This window comes from Centroberyx gerrardi, chromosome 8, assembly GCF_048128805.1.
Source record: "Centroberyx gerrardi isolate f3 chromosome 8, fCenGer3.hap1.cur.20231027, whole genome shotgun sequence".
NCBI lineage: Eukaryota > Metazoa > Chordata > Actinopteri > Beryciformes > Berycidae > Centroberyx > Centroberyx gerrardi.
In genome coordinates this window covers 31549415-31566982 of record NC_136004.1, presented here as the reverse complement: position 1 = coordinate 31566982, position 17568 = coordinate 31549415, and the positions used below count along the sequence as shown (strand labels likewise).

General features: G+C 45.3%; 1 protein-coding gene across 1 annotated transcript; it reads right to left on the bottom strand.

Moving 5' to 3' along the window:
• Positions 1-424: 424 nt before the first annotated feature.
• On the bottom strand, positions 425-1495 carry LOC139920020 (putative G-protein coupled receptor 21). Its single transcript, XM_071909918.2, has one exon. The coding sequence runs from the start codon at positions 1493-1495 to the stop codon at positions 425-427; it is 1071 nt and encodes a 356-aa protein (XP_071766019.1).
• Between the last annotated feature and the right edge of the window lie 16073 nt (positions 1496-17568).

Here is a 17568-nt window from a genome sequence, read left to right as displayed (position 1 = left end):
TGCAGGCTCACAGACGTTTGAAAATGGGCCTCGACAAAACTGTCGAGTGTTTATTAATCCTTCATAATTCACACACTGAAGCGTGAATCCTGTTCCTCCGGTCTTCATCTCCATCTCAATATCCACCATCTTTGCTCCTTGTCCTCACACTGTGATCCACGCAGCCATGAAAGGGCAGCATCACACTGACGAACATTCGAGAAAGACCCGGAGGAACTTCCCAGGCTCCCGTTTTCCCACAAATCTGCCTGGGAGAGGCCTGACAGGCATCTGCAGGGGCACCTCTCTGTGCTCCACACAGGGGTCCTCAACATCTCACTGCGGGACCAAAAAGGCCTGTGTCATGCTACGCAGCTCAGAGCGAAGCACGCACAGAGGGCCGACGCCTCCGAACCGACCGAACCGAACCCGTGGCGGTCGGGTGTTACACCTGGCAGCGGGGGTCGGGGCGCGGCGCCGCGGGAGCCGGAGGCTTCTTCGCTTCCGTGCAGCCGAGGCAGGAGGGGAACAGGGGGCTGAACAGGCGGCCCAGGCCCTTCCGGAAGACGCTGTTGGACAGGCTGTAGATGAGACAGTTACAGAAGCTGTTGCTGATCGCCAGCCAGGTGGTGAGGAAGGACGCCACCATGTGCCGGTAGAGCCCGGCGCTCTCCAGCAGGAAGTAGAGGATGTAGGGCATCCACAGCACGTAGAAGACGCTGGTGATGCGGAACAGCACCATGGCGTAGCGTTTGTCGGGGCAGCCTTCGCACCGCTCCCCTCGCTCGCCCTTCTCGCCCTCCGCCTGCGAGCTGAAGCGGGCGTGGCGCTGGGTGATCTCCCTCGTGTGCTGCCGGCAGATTCGGAATATACTCCCGTAGGTGAAGCAGACGGTGAGCGCGGCGGGCGCGTACAGCAGCGCCACGATGAACGTGCTGAACCCCGGGTTGGTCTGCCACGAAGCGGCGCACCACTGGAATATGTCACCGTGGTAACCGGGCTTCCCCCAGCCGAAGAAGGACGGCAGGAAGATCAAAGCGGAGTAAACCCAAATGAGAACGATGCACACCCTCAGCCGGCACGGCGTCACCAGCGTGGCGTACGACAGCGGGCGGGTGATGGCGATGTAGCGGTCGACGCTGATGCACGCCAGCGACGCCATGGAGACGCTCTTCAGCACCGAAACCATGTAGCCGAACGCCTTGCAGGTGAGCTCCTCGTTCAGGCCGCGGAGGTAGTGCAGGAGGGACAGGGAGGGCACCAGGCAGCTGACGCCCACCAGCAGGTCGGCGTAGGCCATGGTCTGGATGAAGTGGCTGGTGGTGTGGTGGTGGAGCAGCGGCGCGCAGTGGAAGACGAAGATCACCACCAGGTTGCCGGCGATGATGAGCACGGTGAGGAAGAGGATGACGGCCACCTCCAGCACGCAGGTATCCAGGCTGTGGGAGTAGCCCACGGCGCCCAGCAGGCAGAACGGGGGAGAGCTGCTTTGGTTCACATCGGAGGAAGAGTTCATGTTTGGACTGGAGGGGAAAGGAGGAGGAGGGGCGAGGGGTTCAGTTCGACGCAGCAGCCATCCCGTCTCTGTCCCGAAGTTGTCCGACTCGTCTTCCTCTGCTTTCCTTCAGTTCCAATGCAAAGTGCGTCTCTTCTTCTACTTAAATCAGCATCTTTCCTCCCGCAGCAGGAGGGGAAACCGTCTCAAGAAGTGTCAGTAATCCGTCGGCGCGTCCAAAAGGAAGCCAGGCGATGCTGCTGCTGCTGAAATGCTCCAGAGGGGAAAAAAATCCTTCCCAATGTAGAACAAGAGATGCTGGCCTGATGCTGCAGTACAAACCGTCCCCCCCCCAATGTTTTATTGCATCCCCCCCACTTCCAAACACTGAGGTAAGCAGTAAGATCTCGCACACAACAACCACAAAATCCAGACATCCACTTCCGCTCCTCCGGTACCGGCAAAGGAAAAGGGGAAGAAACAAAAAAACGTTCCCGGCAGCTCGGATCCAACACTCCTCCACGCGAAGCGGAAGGAGAAAAGCTGACGGTGCCTGAGCAAACAGAAAGGAGCCGGCGGAGGCAGTCCAAACAAACACAGTGTCGTCGTTTTGAGGCTGTGGAAGCGGCGGCGGTGGCGGTGGCGGTGGCGGCGGCGGCGGCCTCATCCACAGTCCAGTGAGACGCGAACACACAAGAATCCAGCTGGAAGAGTCCTGGGAACACAGGAGCCGAACATCCAGAGGCGATGGATATAACGTCTCGGCTCTGTAATTCTAAGCTTCTTGTGAGCCTGAGAGGCTGCCGGCTGACTTCCAGTGTGTGTGTGTGTGTCTGTATGTGTGTGTGTGTGTGTGGAGTGAGAGAGAGTGTGTGTGTGTGTGTGAGAGAGAGAGAGAGATTAGGGAGGCAGCCAGTAACTGCCTCTCCTCTCTGCTGTAGTGGCACTAGTGATGATGCAGCGCTGCAACTGCTGCTTCCCTCTCCTCCCCCTGCTCGCTCTCTCTCTCTCTCTCTCTCTCTCTCAAACACACACACACACACACACTGGTGATCCCTCCCCCTACTCTCTCTCTCTCACACACACACGTTTTCCCTTCCTCATGCTCTCTCTCACACTCCCTTTCCCTCCTTTCTCTCTCTCTCACACACACACACACACCCTCTCTCTCTGCCCTCCTTCCTCCCTCAGTCGCTCTCACTCTTTTTCTTTCTTTTCTACTTTCTCCCTGCACTGTTACTGTATCTCCACTGCACAACACCATTACTGTATGAAGCTCTATTCACACAGGACTAATATTACCTGGGGACGTCCAGTGATTTGTAATAATTGCGGAGATCATCAGTGATCTTGAGCTGTGCAAATCAGCTGTGTCTGAAATCTGTAAATTAAAAATTACGGCACAAATTACCTCCCGTTTTTTGGTGATGAGGCTAATCCCCTGCGAATCAAACTCTTGGTCATTTCAGCTGTAATTTGATTTAGGCACGCAATTTCCTTTTCTTCTTCTTCTTCTTCTTCTAGACATGAGATTTCTATCTTCCTCCTGTCATGAAAAATGGAGGCAGTAGTGGAATCTATAGAGGAAGGTTTTGAACGTTGCTTTGCTAAATCAGGACGCGAAAAATTGTAAAATCTTAATACAATTGCATCCTGTGATTTCTGTAAATTTCATTATCCGAATGCAAATGCAGAGAATTCATTAATTACATGAGGTTTACACATAATATAAATATGACTTTACTCTGCTTCTATTTTCTCTCATTCTCTCTCTCTCTCCATCTTCCTGTGATACTTTGTCTCTCTTTCTCACTATAACCGTATCTCCCCCCCATCCTTTGCATCCCTCCATCTCTGTCTCTCTAGCCCCGCCCCCCCTCCCCATTTTGCAGCAAGCTCCTCCCCCTCTTTGTCCGCCAGCCAGTGAGCCGCTGAGCAGGTTCCTCTCTCCACGGAGACGGTGCACGCCCACCCACATGCACACACACCCTCCCCAGCAGGCTTCCGCCACATATGAACCGTACCCGTGCAAATGCAGACACACACACACATGTTTCACACACGTACAGTATACACACGTGTACCGGAACACAGTGGGGGATGTTCTTATACATGGACACACACACACTGTCACACACATGCAGCACACATCAGAGGAGAATAAAGTGAAGCAATTCTTTTGATTAGGCAAGACGAATTCCTGCAGCTGCCAGCATCTGATGAAAGGATGGATGGATGGATGAAAAGACGGATAGAAAGACGGCGAGAAGATAATGGACGGACAGGAGAGAGAGGAACAAAGGTTGAGGCAGTAAAGGTGTTAAGGGAATGGCAGGAAGACTGGGGAAAAGACTGATGTGTATTTTTTTATTCCTTCTTTTTTATACCCTTCTGCACACAGCTCACCTGCTGCTCATTAAAATGCATGATCAGCCAGATGCCGGTCTTAGCCGCGGTGGATCTGCAAACAAAAACCAGCTCAGCCCAAACAGGAAGACACTGACAGCAAATCTGATACCTGCTGTTTGTGGCGGAGGCGAAGTCACACGACCACAAATTAGACGTGAAGGGTTTGATCCCCAGCGATAAGGATGGGACGATATATCGAAATTCAATTTATCGCAATACAAAAATGTGACAATACGTAATGAATGGTGATATCAGCTCCATGTTATTCTGCTGTAGTAATCACTAATGAGACTCTTGACCATCACAGTTTCACAAGCTCTCCATCCAAATTATATTATCGTCACTTTGTAATTGTTGTTTACATTCTAGCAGCCAATGGCATCGCTAGAAAGATTTGTGACTCAGAAATAAACAGAATTCTGCACAGTCAGACTTTATTGTCACTGAACTTTTATTTATTACATCGTTTCCTGGTTGTATTGAATCATGAACCAGATATTGCGTATCGAATCGTATCGTGAGATAACAATATCGTCCCATTCCTACCCAGCGAGGGTTTGACGGACAGAGATTCAAATCAATTCCAGGTTATATAGGTTATATCTTTAAGAAAACCTTTAAAAATTCCTTCACTGGACGGAAGGTGGCTAAGTTCAATGGCAAACCAAACAAGCACAAAATTTTCACTATGATATTATGATATATCATGATATTATGGCATGATAAAAAATCATATCAAACCAGCTTTGAAAACTGTTTTGAACTGATATCAGAAAGATATTTGTGAAGTTGTGTAATTGTGATGATGTATAATGTAGGGTATTTTTTTTTTAATTTCTGTACTTCCTATTAGCTTACGCAACACATGTTAGATAGTTGCAGTCTATTTAAAAGCCCAACTAGGGAGTAGGGTTGGAAATTAGCAGCAGCTACAAACTCCATGTGCAACATCTTTTATATTTCAACTGTGAAGTGTAATTGTGTCAACTGCACTGTCCCTATCAAATAAACTACTAAATAAATACAATAAAATTTAGATCTCAATTTCCCACAACGATGCAGGCAGCAGCTCTGGACTAGCCTGATAAGACCATCCTGATCACGTGACCTCACATCCTGTTTCGCTCCACGGATCAGTCTGGACTTCCAGCCGCCCACATCGATTTCAGTGGGCGGGAGTACTCGCCTTGACAGACAAACTCCTTCAGCCAATCAGCGAATCCAAATTCAAATCCAGTCGGAAGAACGGCGAAAACGTCTTTTCCGCCGAGAAACTCCGCTAGTGCGTACTCTTGTTCTTGTTTAATTGTTGTTATTGAGTCTATTTCTGCAATAACTGCACTTATGGCTGTGTTTACTCTACTAACGTTAACGTTACCGCTCGTTGCTTCGGGAGACGCCGTTACTGTTTTGCCAGCGGCGGCCTGTATTTCACGTCATCAACTACGACGCAGTCCCTGATTGGCCCGGTTACGTCATCAACTACGACGCAGTCCCTGATTGGCCCGGTTACATTGTAATTTCAGGAAATCGATGTGGGCGGCTAGAAGTCCAGACTGATCCGTGGAGCGAAACAGAATGTGAGGTCACGTGATCAGGATGGTCTTACCAGGCTAGCTCTGGACGACTACAGACGTCAGATACGGACATTTTGCTGGTAGATTTACACAGGTAGGTTTTCACCGTTGGTGCAGGCCGTCCTGTCAACATCTATTCAACGTCAAAAATGTTGGCTGGGTATGTAAATTACCTGAAACTAATCACTCAACTGATACGTTGAACAGTTTCAGTATCAGTTCCATCTGCAGAAACGACTTGCTGCTGTAACAGCCCAACTTCCCCACAGGGAAAAATGTAAGAATCATTTAATCTTTTTATTTTTTCCCCGACAGAAAATCGGACCCTCAAAGGCAAAACAGGCGATGCAAATTGTAACTAAAGCACGCCACAACAACAACAACAACAACAACAACAACTGAAGAGATCGACTCCAAACTGTTTGTCCCTGATGTCTGCTGATCCACCACATCAAGCCCGAACCTCACCGCAGATATTTGGTTCAGCGGGGGAACCGGGGTCAAGACGAGCACGCCGCTCCCTCCAGGCCGCCCGTCACTGGGGAACAGGGTGGCCATTCACAGACCGTTTGTTATTTTTTTACCATATGGCGAGCGGCGAGGCGGGTAGCTGGGTCAGAAGACCGTTAGCCGCCGTGTTTACGTCTTACTTTTTACTTTTGTTTTCTAGGTCGAGGGTCAGCGGTCGCACATCTGCCGGCGTTATGGGGCCGAACGTCGAGCCGCGGCCGGCTGAACAAGCAGCCAGTTGTCTGACACCCTGTAGGCCATGTAAACATGAAACACACACACACACACACACGCTCACACACACGCTCACACACGTTACCAAGTGAACGGTAAACGGCTTTGAGTAAACAGTGGCGGGCGGCCGGGAGGGGAAGCCACCTTGTGACCGAGTGTTTGGAGAAGAGAGCGTGACGCCGGTTCGAGTCCCGGCAGAGAAAGTCCGACGACCTCTCTCCTCTCCCTCAACAGGTACTGCGATTCACTAGAGCAAGGGTTCTCAAAGTAGGGTCCGGGGACCCCCGGGGGTCCTTGTGGGTGTTCCAGAGGGTCTACAGCAAAATGAGGAATAGTTTAAAGTGACTGTATTATAGGAATTCAAATTGTTCTCTATCGATATACATGTACAATCAAAGGTGTTTAATGAAGACATTGTTAACATTTTATTTTGTTTGAGCTGCTAAATTTATTTATATTTATTTAAAGTTATTGCATTTTCAGAAATCAACCCTTTTTCCCTGTCCTTTCTCCGACATAAACACAGCTGACGTCACAGCATCAATCTGTACTTAATAAAACTTGATTTTAATTGATTTGTAGTTTTTGTGTTAGGAAAACGTGTTGTAACAACTTTGTCAGAAGTCTTTGCTAGTATAACTAGAGCATTAATAGCTACCGTTAACGTTAATGGGCAAAGGCTGTTGCGTCCGTGTTTTCCCGAGCAGACGCACTGGTACGCATCACTCTCCGGGAAACGCATCACAACTGGACTCAGTCCTGATTGGCTCCTTCACTAAAGAATGACTGATTGATTTGCAGCATTTGAACTGGAAAGCGTCCACTCAGCAAGTTTACCACATTTTGAATTAGAGGCCAAACTATCGGCCAATCAGAGTCCAGTGTTGTGACAACTTAGTGTTAAAAATCATTCAATAAATACACTTTTAACTAAACTACATTTATTTGCAAAGCATCATGGAGAACATTATCCTTATCCTGAGCCATAATATATTTGAATATAAAATCATGAAAAATGAATGAATGGAACTTTTTTTTTTTTTTGCAAAATATTTTTATTGAAAACAGTTTTAAATGACATAACAATGAGCATGTGGGTGTACATTTTAGAATTTTTTGCCACAGAAAAGAAAAATGACAGTAAGGAACACTCACATTATACACATAAAAGAAAGAAGAACAGAAGAAAAAACAGCAAAGGTACAAAATGAATGGAACTTTTAATTTCACTATAATATAATTCATCAGAAAATATCCCAGTTGGAAAGCAAAACAATTACTAGTCTACTCACAGGTTTCACTCTCACCGTGTTATCGTAAGTCACTGACAACAAACATCTTCCTACAGGGACAAAGTGGTGTAAAACGGCGTCCACAGACTGATGTGGATCCATGTGGGGTCTGTGGCACGAAAACATTTTGCTGTAGAGCGAGGCGTTCGTCCCCCAGTTCCCACTGAACACACGAGGTCCGGGTGTGCGCAAAAGTGAACGTTTTCGAAAACAACGGCTGTAGTGAAAATTTGCACTTCCCCTCTTCCGTGTTTACGCTCCTGCTCAGTTCTACGTCACACGAACTTTCTAAACTGTGGTTTCTAAGTGTTTCAGAGTGGGATACTAGAAAAATAAGAACACATAAAACAGTAAAATTGTAGGACATGGAAAACATATAGTGCAAGAAGTAAAACATCAGACAATCGAAGGCGAGAGAGTAAAAATGGGTCTTATGCCAACATGAACTCATAAAAAGTTGTGAAATGAGCACGAACTTTGAAACACAGATTTACGTTCTGTGGACACGAATTATGTGAAAATGACGTTCCTCCTCCACAAACTGGATTCTGTGACAAATACATGAACTGGACAAGACATTTTCAGCTAAAGGTTGACTAACGGTTCAGTTTAGGAAACTTGGTTAAGGTTTGGGAATAAAAATTTAAATTCACAGTAGAAATGTCCTTCCTACAAGCTGGGAATTGAACCACAACACCCTGACTGTCACTGAGCTGCTTCACTGACTGCGTTTACATGGACTTGAGTATCCCGGTTATGAGGCTTATCCCGGTTTTGATCATAATCGGGATATGGCGTTTACATGGAACACAGAGAAATCTGGTTATTCATATCCCCGTATACATGATAGATACTAGTATCCCGGTTACTGATTACTGCATGCTATGTGCACAGGCGCCTATGATATTTACAACACAAACCGGCAATTTTGAAATCGTTAATCTGATATTCCTCTGTAACTGTTAATTAATTTGACTGTGGCTATTGAAAATGAGAGCACTTTGGATTATAGCGGGATATAAGCGGCTATAAGCTATATTTAGTATTTTCCACCGTGAGCTGACCTGCTCCACTGTACGTGTTGGGAAACCGGCGTCCTGTAGTCTGTATACTACAGACTTGAACAGGTCAGCATTTCGATGCTTTCTCCCATCTAAACTGCCGAGTATATTTAATTCTTTCATCACCGAAAGACAAAGCTCCGTTTCCTCATCGCTCCAGAAGTGAGACGCTCTCGTTGCCGCCGTTGTTTGTGTTTTTCTGTTACGTCACTCGGCTGAAGCCGCGCCTGCGCAGGTAGTCGGCAGCGGTCAGAAACCGGGATAAGATGTTTACATGCAACAGTATCCCGGTTTCTTTCGGAGTACTCCAGCTAGTTTCTCAAAACCGGGATATGGGCTTATCCAGGTTTCTGAAATCAGGATATGATGTTTACATGTGCAAACACAAAAACGGGATACTTCAAAAACCCGATCATAACCGGGATACTCAAGTCCATGTAAACGCAGTCACTGAGACTCTACTGCCTGTTTATAGTCGTGTCTCCTTCATGGAACCATTTCCTGCTGGGAAAACGGAATTTCACCACTTTACGTACCACCAACACGTGATTTGGTGTAAAGTCGTGTTCATTTCACGCATTTGTGTGAGATCAGGTTGCGTATGCTGTTGTTTAAAGATGTTAGTCGATTCTGATAATCTGATATCAAGGGAAAAACTGCTCCAAAGTTTCAGGGCAGCAATCGCAAAAAGATATTGAATATCGGTTGAAAGTATCGGCTATTTCAATGCAAAAATTTCAATATCGCCATTCAAAAACCCATATCAGTCGAACCCTACTGTCCAAATACGTGTCTATCTGTCTTTTTAGAGACCTTAGGGCGTTGTCATGTTACTCACAGGGTAATTAGGGATTCATTGCCTCCTGTGTGACATAAGGACTCTTCCATAGGGAGACACACATTGGCTGCTGCAGGGATTGAACTTGTCAACTTCTGGCCACAGGAACAGTCTCTCCACCCTAATCGATCCCTTTCATCTCCACACTATTCACAACCCCACACATTCATATATAATTCAAACCTTCATACATCATTCATAGATTCATAAATCCACACATCCTCGCCCCATTTTCAGCCGGCTCTTTACAGGGAAAACGTAGTCGTTTTGCATCTGCACCGTGACCCTCTGGAGGTCCTGCCCAAATCGAATTAACCTCAGGCACATGGTTCGTTAGGGAAAGGCCTGCCTGGTGCCACGGGCAATTAATCCCTACAGCTCCAGTCTGCATGCCTGCTACTGTCTCCTCACTGTCAACAGATGTACAAACACAGGAACGACCACGGTGCCCTATGACAGGAGGATGCAGCTTATTAGTGTTGGGACACCAACGGACGTCATGACATATGACACTGAGCAGGAGGACACAAATTAAACTGCATCGCATTATGTTTATCTATAAATCTACCACAGTATCTTTCCTCTCTCCTCGCTTTTAAATCCAGTAACTACAGTATCAGATCAGATCACTATGCATTGTTGTTAGCAGAGGACGGTTGTGCAGCGATTCTGGCGTGCATACCCAGTGCTGGACCGAAAATAATTGCGTAGGAATAAAAACACAGTGGGGCGTCAGTTCTGCTTAGCTGGAACTCACTCTCAAATATTTATTTTTGACTAGTCCCTACCCGGGGATGCGCGCACCACAACTACGTGCAGACTTGCCAAAAAGGCGCATAAACAGCGTAAATTTGTGAAAATGGAAAAATCAGCTCCGTCAGTCCCTGCCTATGCCAATGCTCAGTGGCCATGTGCAGTTTCAGATTGATTGGCCGACCCGTTGAGGAGCAAAATGGATGCGGACAGACGGACAGAGTTTTCCTCATTTATAGTAGGATGACGCATGCCCAATGATACACGCATATCACATGTTAATTTCAACGCATCTCATTGGCTGTTATCATTGTCCATCATTCAGTACCTGCATTTTCTCATTAAGTTTGCCTATGTGACAATACAAAATTCATACAAGATTCATTTTTACAATTGAGAGCACATTTTTCATATATGTCAACAATTGTAAAAATGGAGTGATTTGTGATTAGACTTGTCCTTGTTCCCCTGGATGTTTTTAAAGCATTAACTTCTGACATCTTTGCTTCCTGTAAAATTTAGTCTGATTTTAAAGCTTTAATCTCTAACATTTGCCTTGACTGATGCGATTTTCTCATGTAGTTTATCTCTGTTGTTTTGAAAGTTTCTGGAGCGTGTGACTGAACTGAACTTTTGGAGTGTTTCTTGAAAAAGATTTTGATCTCTATGAGACTACCTGATTGAATAAAGGATTCAATCAATCGATCAATCAAACCACAGGCCAACACGATACCATTAATCTTGAATTCTAAACACAACATGAACAAGGCAGCGGTCAACATATCGTCCCAGTCCGCCTCTGGGCCAATCACTAACAAATATGTCACCTTGTTTTGACCTGTAACTGTAGCGCCACCTTTGGGATAATCAGGGTAATTTTAAAAACGCCTGAACGGGGCGGTGAGGTGCATCATGTCACCCAGGTTTTGTCAAAACCGTGTAACTGAAATATTGGTGCTTTTTCTAAGCTGCACTGGGAAATTTTGCACATTGGCGGCATCAAATGGCAGCGAGAGGTAACTGATTTTTTTGAAAGTTTGAAGGACTTCATTACCCAGAAATCCTGTGCTGCGATGTCGGTAAACTAAATGTTTTCTCCTTAGTGTGTGGTGGGGTGGAGGTGGTGAAGAAGTTCAGCCCCAATATGTGATGTGTCACTTTCTGTGTGGAGAAGACTTCCCACCAGTGACCAGACCGACACCAGAGTTTATTTTGGGTAAATACATTCAATCTTGTGCAGTGCAGCTTTAAGTTTCAATGGTCGTTCATGGGTTGGTCTTGAAACCTATTTCTAAAACACACGGGCATCAGTGAGAGAAAATGTGTCCTTTTATTCTCTCCTGAAAAGCTGACCTTGTGTGTTTTCGGCCCGACAGCAGCGCTTTACTGCAGTAGATACATCATACAGAGTGTCCTGTTGTGCTGTAGCTTACAGTCTCTCACGGGGAGCGGGTGTATTCTCACCTAAAGGTCAGAGGTCAGCGGTGCTGGGATAAGCCTTGCTGAGTGCTGTGGGACAGAGGAGGGAGCCCCGCCCATTCTGCCTCCATCTCCTGGGAACCAGATTGTCACAAGCGACCGGAGTCATGTAAGGAGAGCGCTGATATGAAATCTATTCATCAGAAATCAGATACAAAGAGGTTCATTCTACAGTGAGATCTACACCATCTGTAAAATGTTGACACCCACACTGTGAAACTGATTGCTGGCTAGAAATTAAAATTCAGTATGGAATGTTATTCAAGCTGCTTACTGGCTGTCAAAGGTCCCTTGTTTACCAGAGGAGAAAGAATGAGAGAACTGTCTGCATTTGTTTCAGCAGCGAGCAACAAACATCAAGCTTGTTTGTTTGTTTGTGGATGTATTACATTTTGGAATGAAAACCCTCTCATGCCATATGGTGCGAAAACGCCATGAAATGCAAAAGCCCACAATGATTTTCTATCAATCTAACCCTGGAAATTGGAATCAAACTATTGTGTATATATACTGTGTATATTTTCAGGAATCTCTTCTTTCTTTTCTTCTTTGTCTCTGACATTTGATATTTAAATTCAATTTGTAAAGCTTGATCGCTGCTTGTTAGTCTGTCTAAACGCCGGAATATTGCACTGCACCAACCTCACCAAGTCAAATTCCTAGTATGTGAAAATGTACCTGGCGAACATAAATCTGATTCTGAAAATGATGCTGATTGTATTTTGAATGTATTTTGTCCTTACCTCTTATATGATTTTGACAGTATTCTTTAATGATATTTTAAGTCTCAGTACACAGTTTTTTGTTTATATTGTAAAAAAAGAAAAGAAAAGAAAATTGTAATCATTGGGACTATCTAGTTAACTAAAAGTTAAACAAAATACATTTTAAAATCCCCCCGACATGAAGGGATAAATCCGCCTCGACGGTGACCTTCCACACTAAGAGTCACCTCCCTCATTAACATAAGCTGTGAATTCACAGAGGCGAGCAGCCAAAGTCTCCTCATTGTTACTGCGGTGACTGTACCAGTGCATTAGTGATGGTTTCTGACTGACTACACTGTAATCACACTAATGCAGACAGAAGTACTGTGCAGACACACTGAAGCCAATTATCAGCAACAATTGTATATATATTTTCTTCATTACTTAAAGACTTTGAATTAGTGTCTCAGGTCACATTTACATTTCAGGTGTTTAGCTGAAGGTCTGGCAGGTGTTCCACATCTTGCTCAAGGACACGGTGACAGGATGATGACACGGTGGCCGATCTGCTATTCCACCCCGGGGGGAAACCTCATTTACTAACTGTCGGTCTTCTATGAAGGTTAAGTGAATGAAAAAACATTATGAACACATCCTTAATATAAAATGCTGTCATGTAAATACTGCAACAAATACTGGCAGGGTGGCCTAGTGGTTAGGGAGGCCGTTCATTGGACAAAAGGCAGATTTAATTTTTAGTTATACAAACAGGCAGAGCTGCTCCGGACGCAGAAATAATCTGATTGGTTGAGTTAAATCTCAGTGGGCGGAGTCAACGAACCACAGTTTTTGGTTCTTTGACTCCGTGTACAAGAGTGCAAGTTAGCTAACTGGCAAACTTGAATGGCAAAGAAGGAACTCTGGTCAAAATATAAATAAAAAATACAAATGGAAATGGCATCTTTTTTTCATTCATTCATGATGTTGAAGGTCAGCAGCTAGCTAACTAGCTAACCTAGATAGCTCTAGGCTAGTATGGCTAGGTTGAACTTGAAGGTCAGCTAGCTAACTAGCTAACCTAGATAACTTAGTATGATAGATTGTATTTTGTCAGTCAGTAGCAGAGCGCTAGGCTTCATAATATTAGCTTCCTCCTCTCTTACCTCTTGCCTTTTTCACTGAGCTTCAGTCTAACGTTACTTAGCCAAAAACTGTGATCAGAAAGATATTTAAGTCCTGATGTCACAAAACGATGCAGTCAGCAGCTATAGGCTAGCCTGGTAAGACCATCCTGATCACGTGACACATTCTGTTTCGCTCCACGGATCAGTCTGGACTTCTAGCCGCCCACATCGATTTCCTGAAATTACAATGTAACCGGGCCAATCAGGGACTGCGTCGTAGTTGATGACGTGAAATACAGGCCGCCGCTGGCAAAACAGTAACGGCGTCTCCCGAAGCAACGAGCGGTAACGTTAACGTTAGTAGAGTAAACACAGCCATAACTGCAGTTATTGCAGAAATAGACTCAATAACAACAATTAAACAAGAACAAGAGTACGCACTAGCGAAGTTTCTCGGCGGAAAAGACGTTTTCGCCGTTCTTCCGACCGGATTTGAATTTGGATTCGCTGATTGGCTGAAGGAGTTTGTCTGTCAAGGCGAGTACTCCCGCCCACTGAAATCGATGTGGGCGGCTGGAAGTCCAGACTGATCCGTGGAGCGAAACAGAATGTGAGGTCACGTGATCAGGATGGTCTTACCAGGCTAGCTCTGGGCGACTACAGACGTCATCTCAACTTTCATTTTGCCTCTTTGTTTACATTGCTGCAGACCGTCACATCAGTATCTATTCAACGTCACAACACGTAACAACGTGTTTGTTAGGATTTTAAAGGTTTCCATTCCCTGTGTAGCTCAGCTGGGAGAGCAAGGCTAACTCTGCCCGGTGATTCCCACTGGAGCCACACATGCTAAAAATCTATACAATCATGATGGTACTGTCAGGCGCTTTAGATGAAAGCATCCACCAAACAACGTGTTTTTTTTGTTTTATGCCCTGAATGTACATGAGTTTGTGCTCTAACACAGGAGGCCTAGTGTGCACTAAGCTGCTCGCTGAACCCATCATAATAACTTAATAATCATAATTACATTCCATTGTTTAAATGGAGGGCTTTAGATAATATGGCTCCCTGTAGGTTAAATGCGCTTTCCAAACAGGCGTTTTAGCTAATGGCTCCTGGACAGATTCCCATGTAAAATCAGATGAATGAGGACCGAGACTTAACAGTTTGCACACCAAAACATACACATGCATGCTCAAATATGTGCACACACACACATATATATATATATATATATACACACACACATGCTCATACAGTCACACAAACATGCACACACACACACAAAAACAGAAAATGGTGGAAAGTCCCCCAGTAAGCGGTGCTAATTGCCACAGCTGGCAGACGAGGTCTAATTTTAGAATCGCTTTTAATTAACTTCGCTTGAATTCATCTCAAGGTTCTGATTAAGGACAAAGCCGGGGCTGATGGGAGTGGGCGGGAAGCGGAAAAGCTCCGTGGATTTTACCGTCCCGCCGTTTGATGGCACTTCACAGCTTAGTGTGTTGACAGATAGCGGATCAGAAATATCCCAGTTATTTCCCCCACATGAGTGATTTTCTCAATTAAAGTATGCAGCAAGGGGCGGAGGAGGTGTGTGTGTGTGTGTGTGTGTGGTGGGAGGCTTGCATGTGCTTTAATGTGTGTGTGTTTGTGATGAGCGTGCAGAAGTTGTGCGTGTACTTATGTGTATGTGTGTCTTTATGCATGACTGTACGTGTGTATGTGCTTCTGTGTGCAAGCCAGAGCTGTCCATGAGTCTGTGCATGCATGTACGTGTTTATGTATGTGTGTGTGTGTGTGTGTGTGTGTGTGTACTCACGTGTGTCAGTCCATGCACGTGTTTATTACTGTATTTGACTACTGGCCAGAATTATTAGGAAAATGATGCCAGTTTAATTTCATTTCAAAGCCTCGGAGTTAAGAGTTTTCAACAACAGCTGAGCTGAGCATTTAGTGTAAAATAGAAAACCACTTCATACTTTTCACTGGGAAACAAACTTGTGGGAAACAAAGTTTGAACAGTAAATTCCTGAATCCAATTAACGTGTGGATTCATTGAGGCGTCGAGGGTCGGGTGTATGAATATTCTCAGTTTCATGCCAGAATGTTTAAAATGATTGAGATGTTAATTTTTGTTCTTGGTTAGAGAAAGGGAGAGAGAAGAGAGATGGATGGTAACGTTGGGGAGAAGGACACGGCCCTTCATGACACTCTGAACGACGTTAATGAGAAACCAACAATCTGTTCATCACTGTTCAACTAACAGACTGAAACAGGGAGAAGAAACTGAGCGGGAGGAAAGGAGACAGAGGAGAGATGAAAGGCAGAGAGTAAAGTATGCAGCTAGCTAGTCATGTTTTACCTTTCTTTAAAGGTAGTGCACGTAGAATTTTATCAAAATTAAGACTACATGTGCCGTAATTCCCATTGCTTCCTATTACAAAGAGGATGTTGCTGCTTGTCCCCCCTCCCAACTAAATCCACACAATCCATATTAGAAAAGCGAGCCTCTAAACGAGCCGTTTGGACTTCCGTAACTTTGTGGCGTCACAAAGGTTCGCTCATTATCATTTCTGTAAGAAATAATAGACTAACAAAGTGTTTTTTTCAAAGCGGTCGAGCGGTCGTCATTGTTTATTACCGGAGAGTTTTCCCTACCTGTAGCCCCCAGGCCGCGGCGTCTCACGTTTCACTCTTGAAACGGTTAGCCAATCAGAACAGAGGGGTCGTTAATATTAATGAGCCTTAAAGACACGGCGACAGAAACAGCCTGTTCTTGGTAGATAGATAGATAGATAGATAGATAGATAAATACTTTATTCATCCCCTTGGGGAAATTCAGGTGTCCAGTAGCTCACACAATCTGTATTAACATATGACTATAGATTAGAGACAATACACAATAAAAGAAGGTAATGCAGCATGCACAGGGTTAAAAACCAAAATTACTTAAAAGCAAAGATTCATATAAATAAATAAATGAATAAAAGGTGCCAATAAAAAGTACCACATAGTCCTTGAGGATTATGTGGTCCAGTGGTATTATTGCACAGGGTCCACACAGTCCTTGACAGAGTCAAGCCTACACAGAGTCCAGTAGTAATATTTCACAGAGTCCAGCAGCCAAGGTCATGAGCCCCTGCCGTTGACTGAGGTGTTGTAAAGTCTGACGGCCGTGGGGACAAAGGATCTCCTGAACCGTTCAGTCCTGCAGCGCAGCGAGATGAGCCGTCCGCTGCAGCTGCTTCTCTGGCCTGCCAGGGTGTTGTGGAGGGGATGACCGACATTGTCCGGGATGGCCTGCACCTTACTCCGTGTGCATCTTTCCACCACAGTTAACCCAGTGAGTCCGACCTCCCGCCGAGCACTGAGCCGGCCTTTTTCACCAGCTTGTCCGGCCGCCTGGTGTCCTTGTCTTTCATGCTGCCTCCCCAGCAGACCGCAGCGTAAAAGAGGACACTTGCCACCAAGTGTGTACGGAGCTACAAGATGCGGATGCGTTGCGGTAGCGGCACGGAACCGCTCCGTTCTTTTTCCGCGTCCGGTCTATTTTTGCCGGATCCGCTTGCGTCTGACAATCGTGGAAATGCACTTTATTGACTTGCGGGTGATGCATACGACTCAATCAAACGCGTGCGGTGTACATTGCCTTCCGTTTCTGAGCCGCTCCGATCCCGTGCCGCATCTGGTGCACACTGGGCTTTAGGCTCAGAGAGATGCTGGAAAATGAATGTGTAAAAATGGATTGAGAGTGTTTTTGGTTCATGACACCACACACACAGCTTTGAATGGACCTCAAGACACAAAATAAAACTCTGGCCAGTGGAGAACATGGGACCTTTAAAATGCAACACATAATTTTTTTTACTGTTTTAGGTGTAGTCGCATACATTCATGAGTTTGACCTAGAGATGGAACATTTCTGAACTGCCTTCACCCATCATACCTCAACATGTCTGTTAATACTGTGTGAACAAACCTTTTACAGTATAAAATCAAAACTCATGTTAAGTGATCACATACTGTCAGTGTTTATATCAAAACCTTATGCAGTACATTTTAGATTTGAAAACATCAAAGAGTCTTCAGTCCAGTGATATTACA

Bases quoted from the DNA above. Each gene is read 5' to 3' on its own strand.
- LOC139920020 (XM_071909918.2), bottom strand. From the start codon at position 1,495: ATGAACTCTTCCTCCGATGTGAACCAAAGCAGCTCTCCCCCGTTCTGC.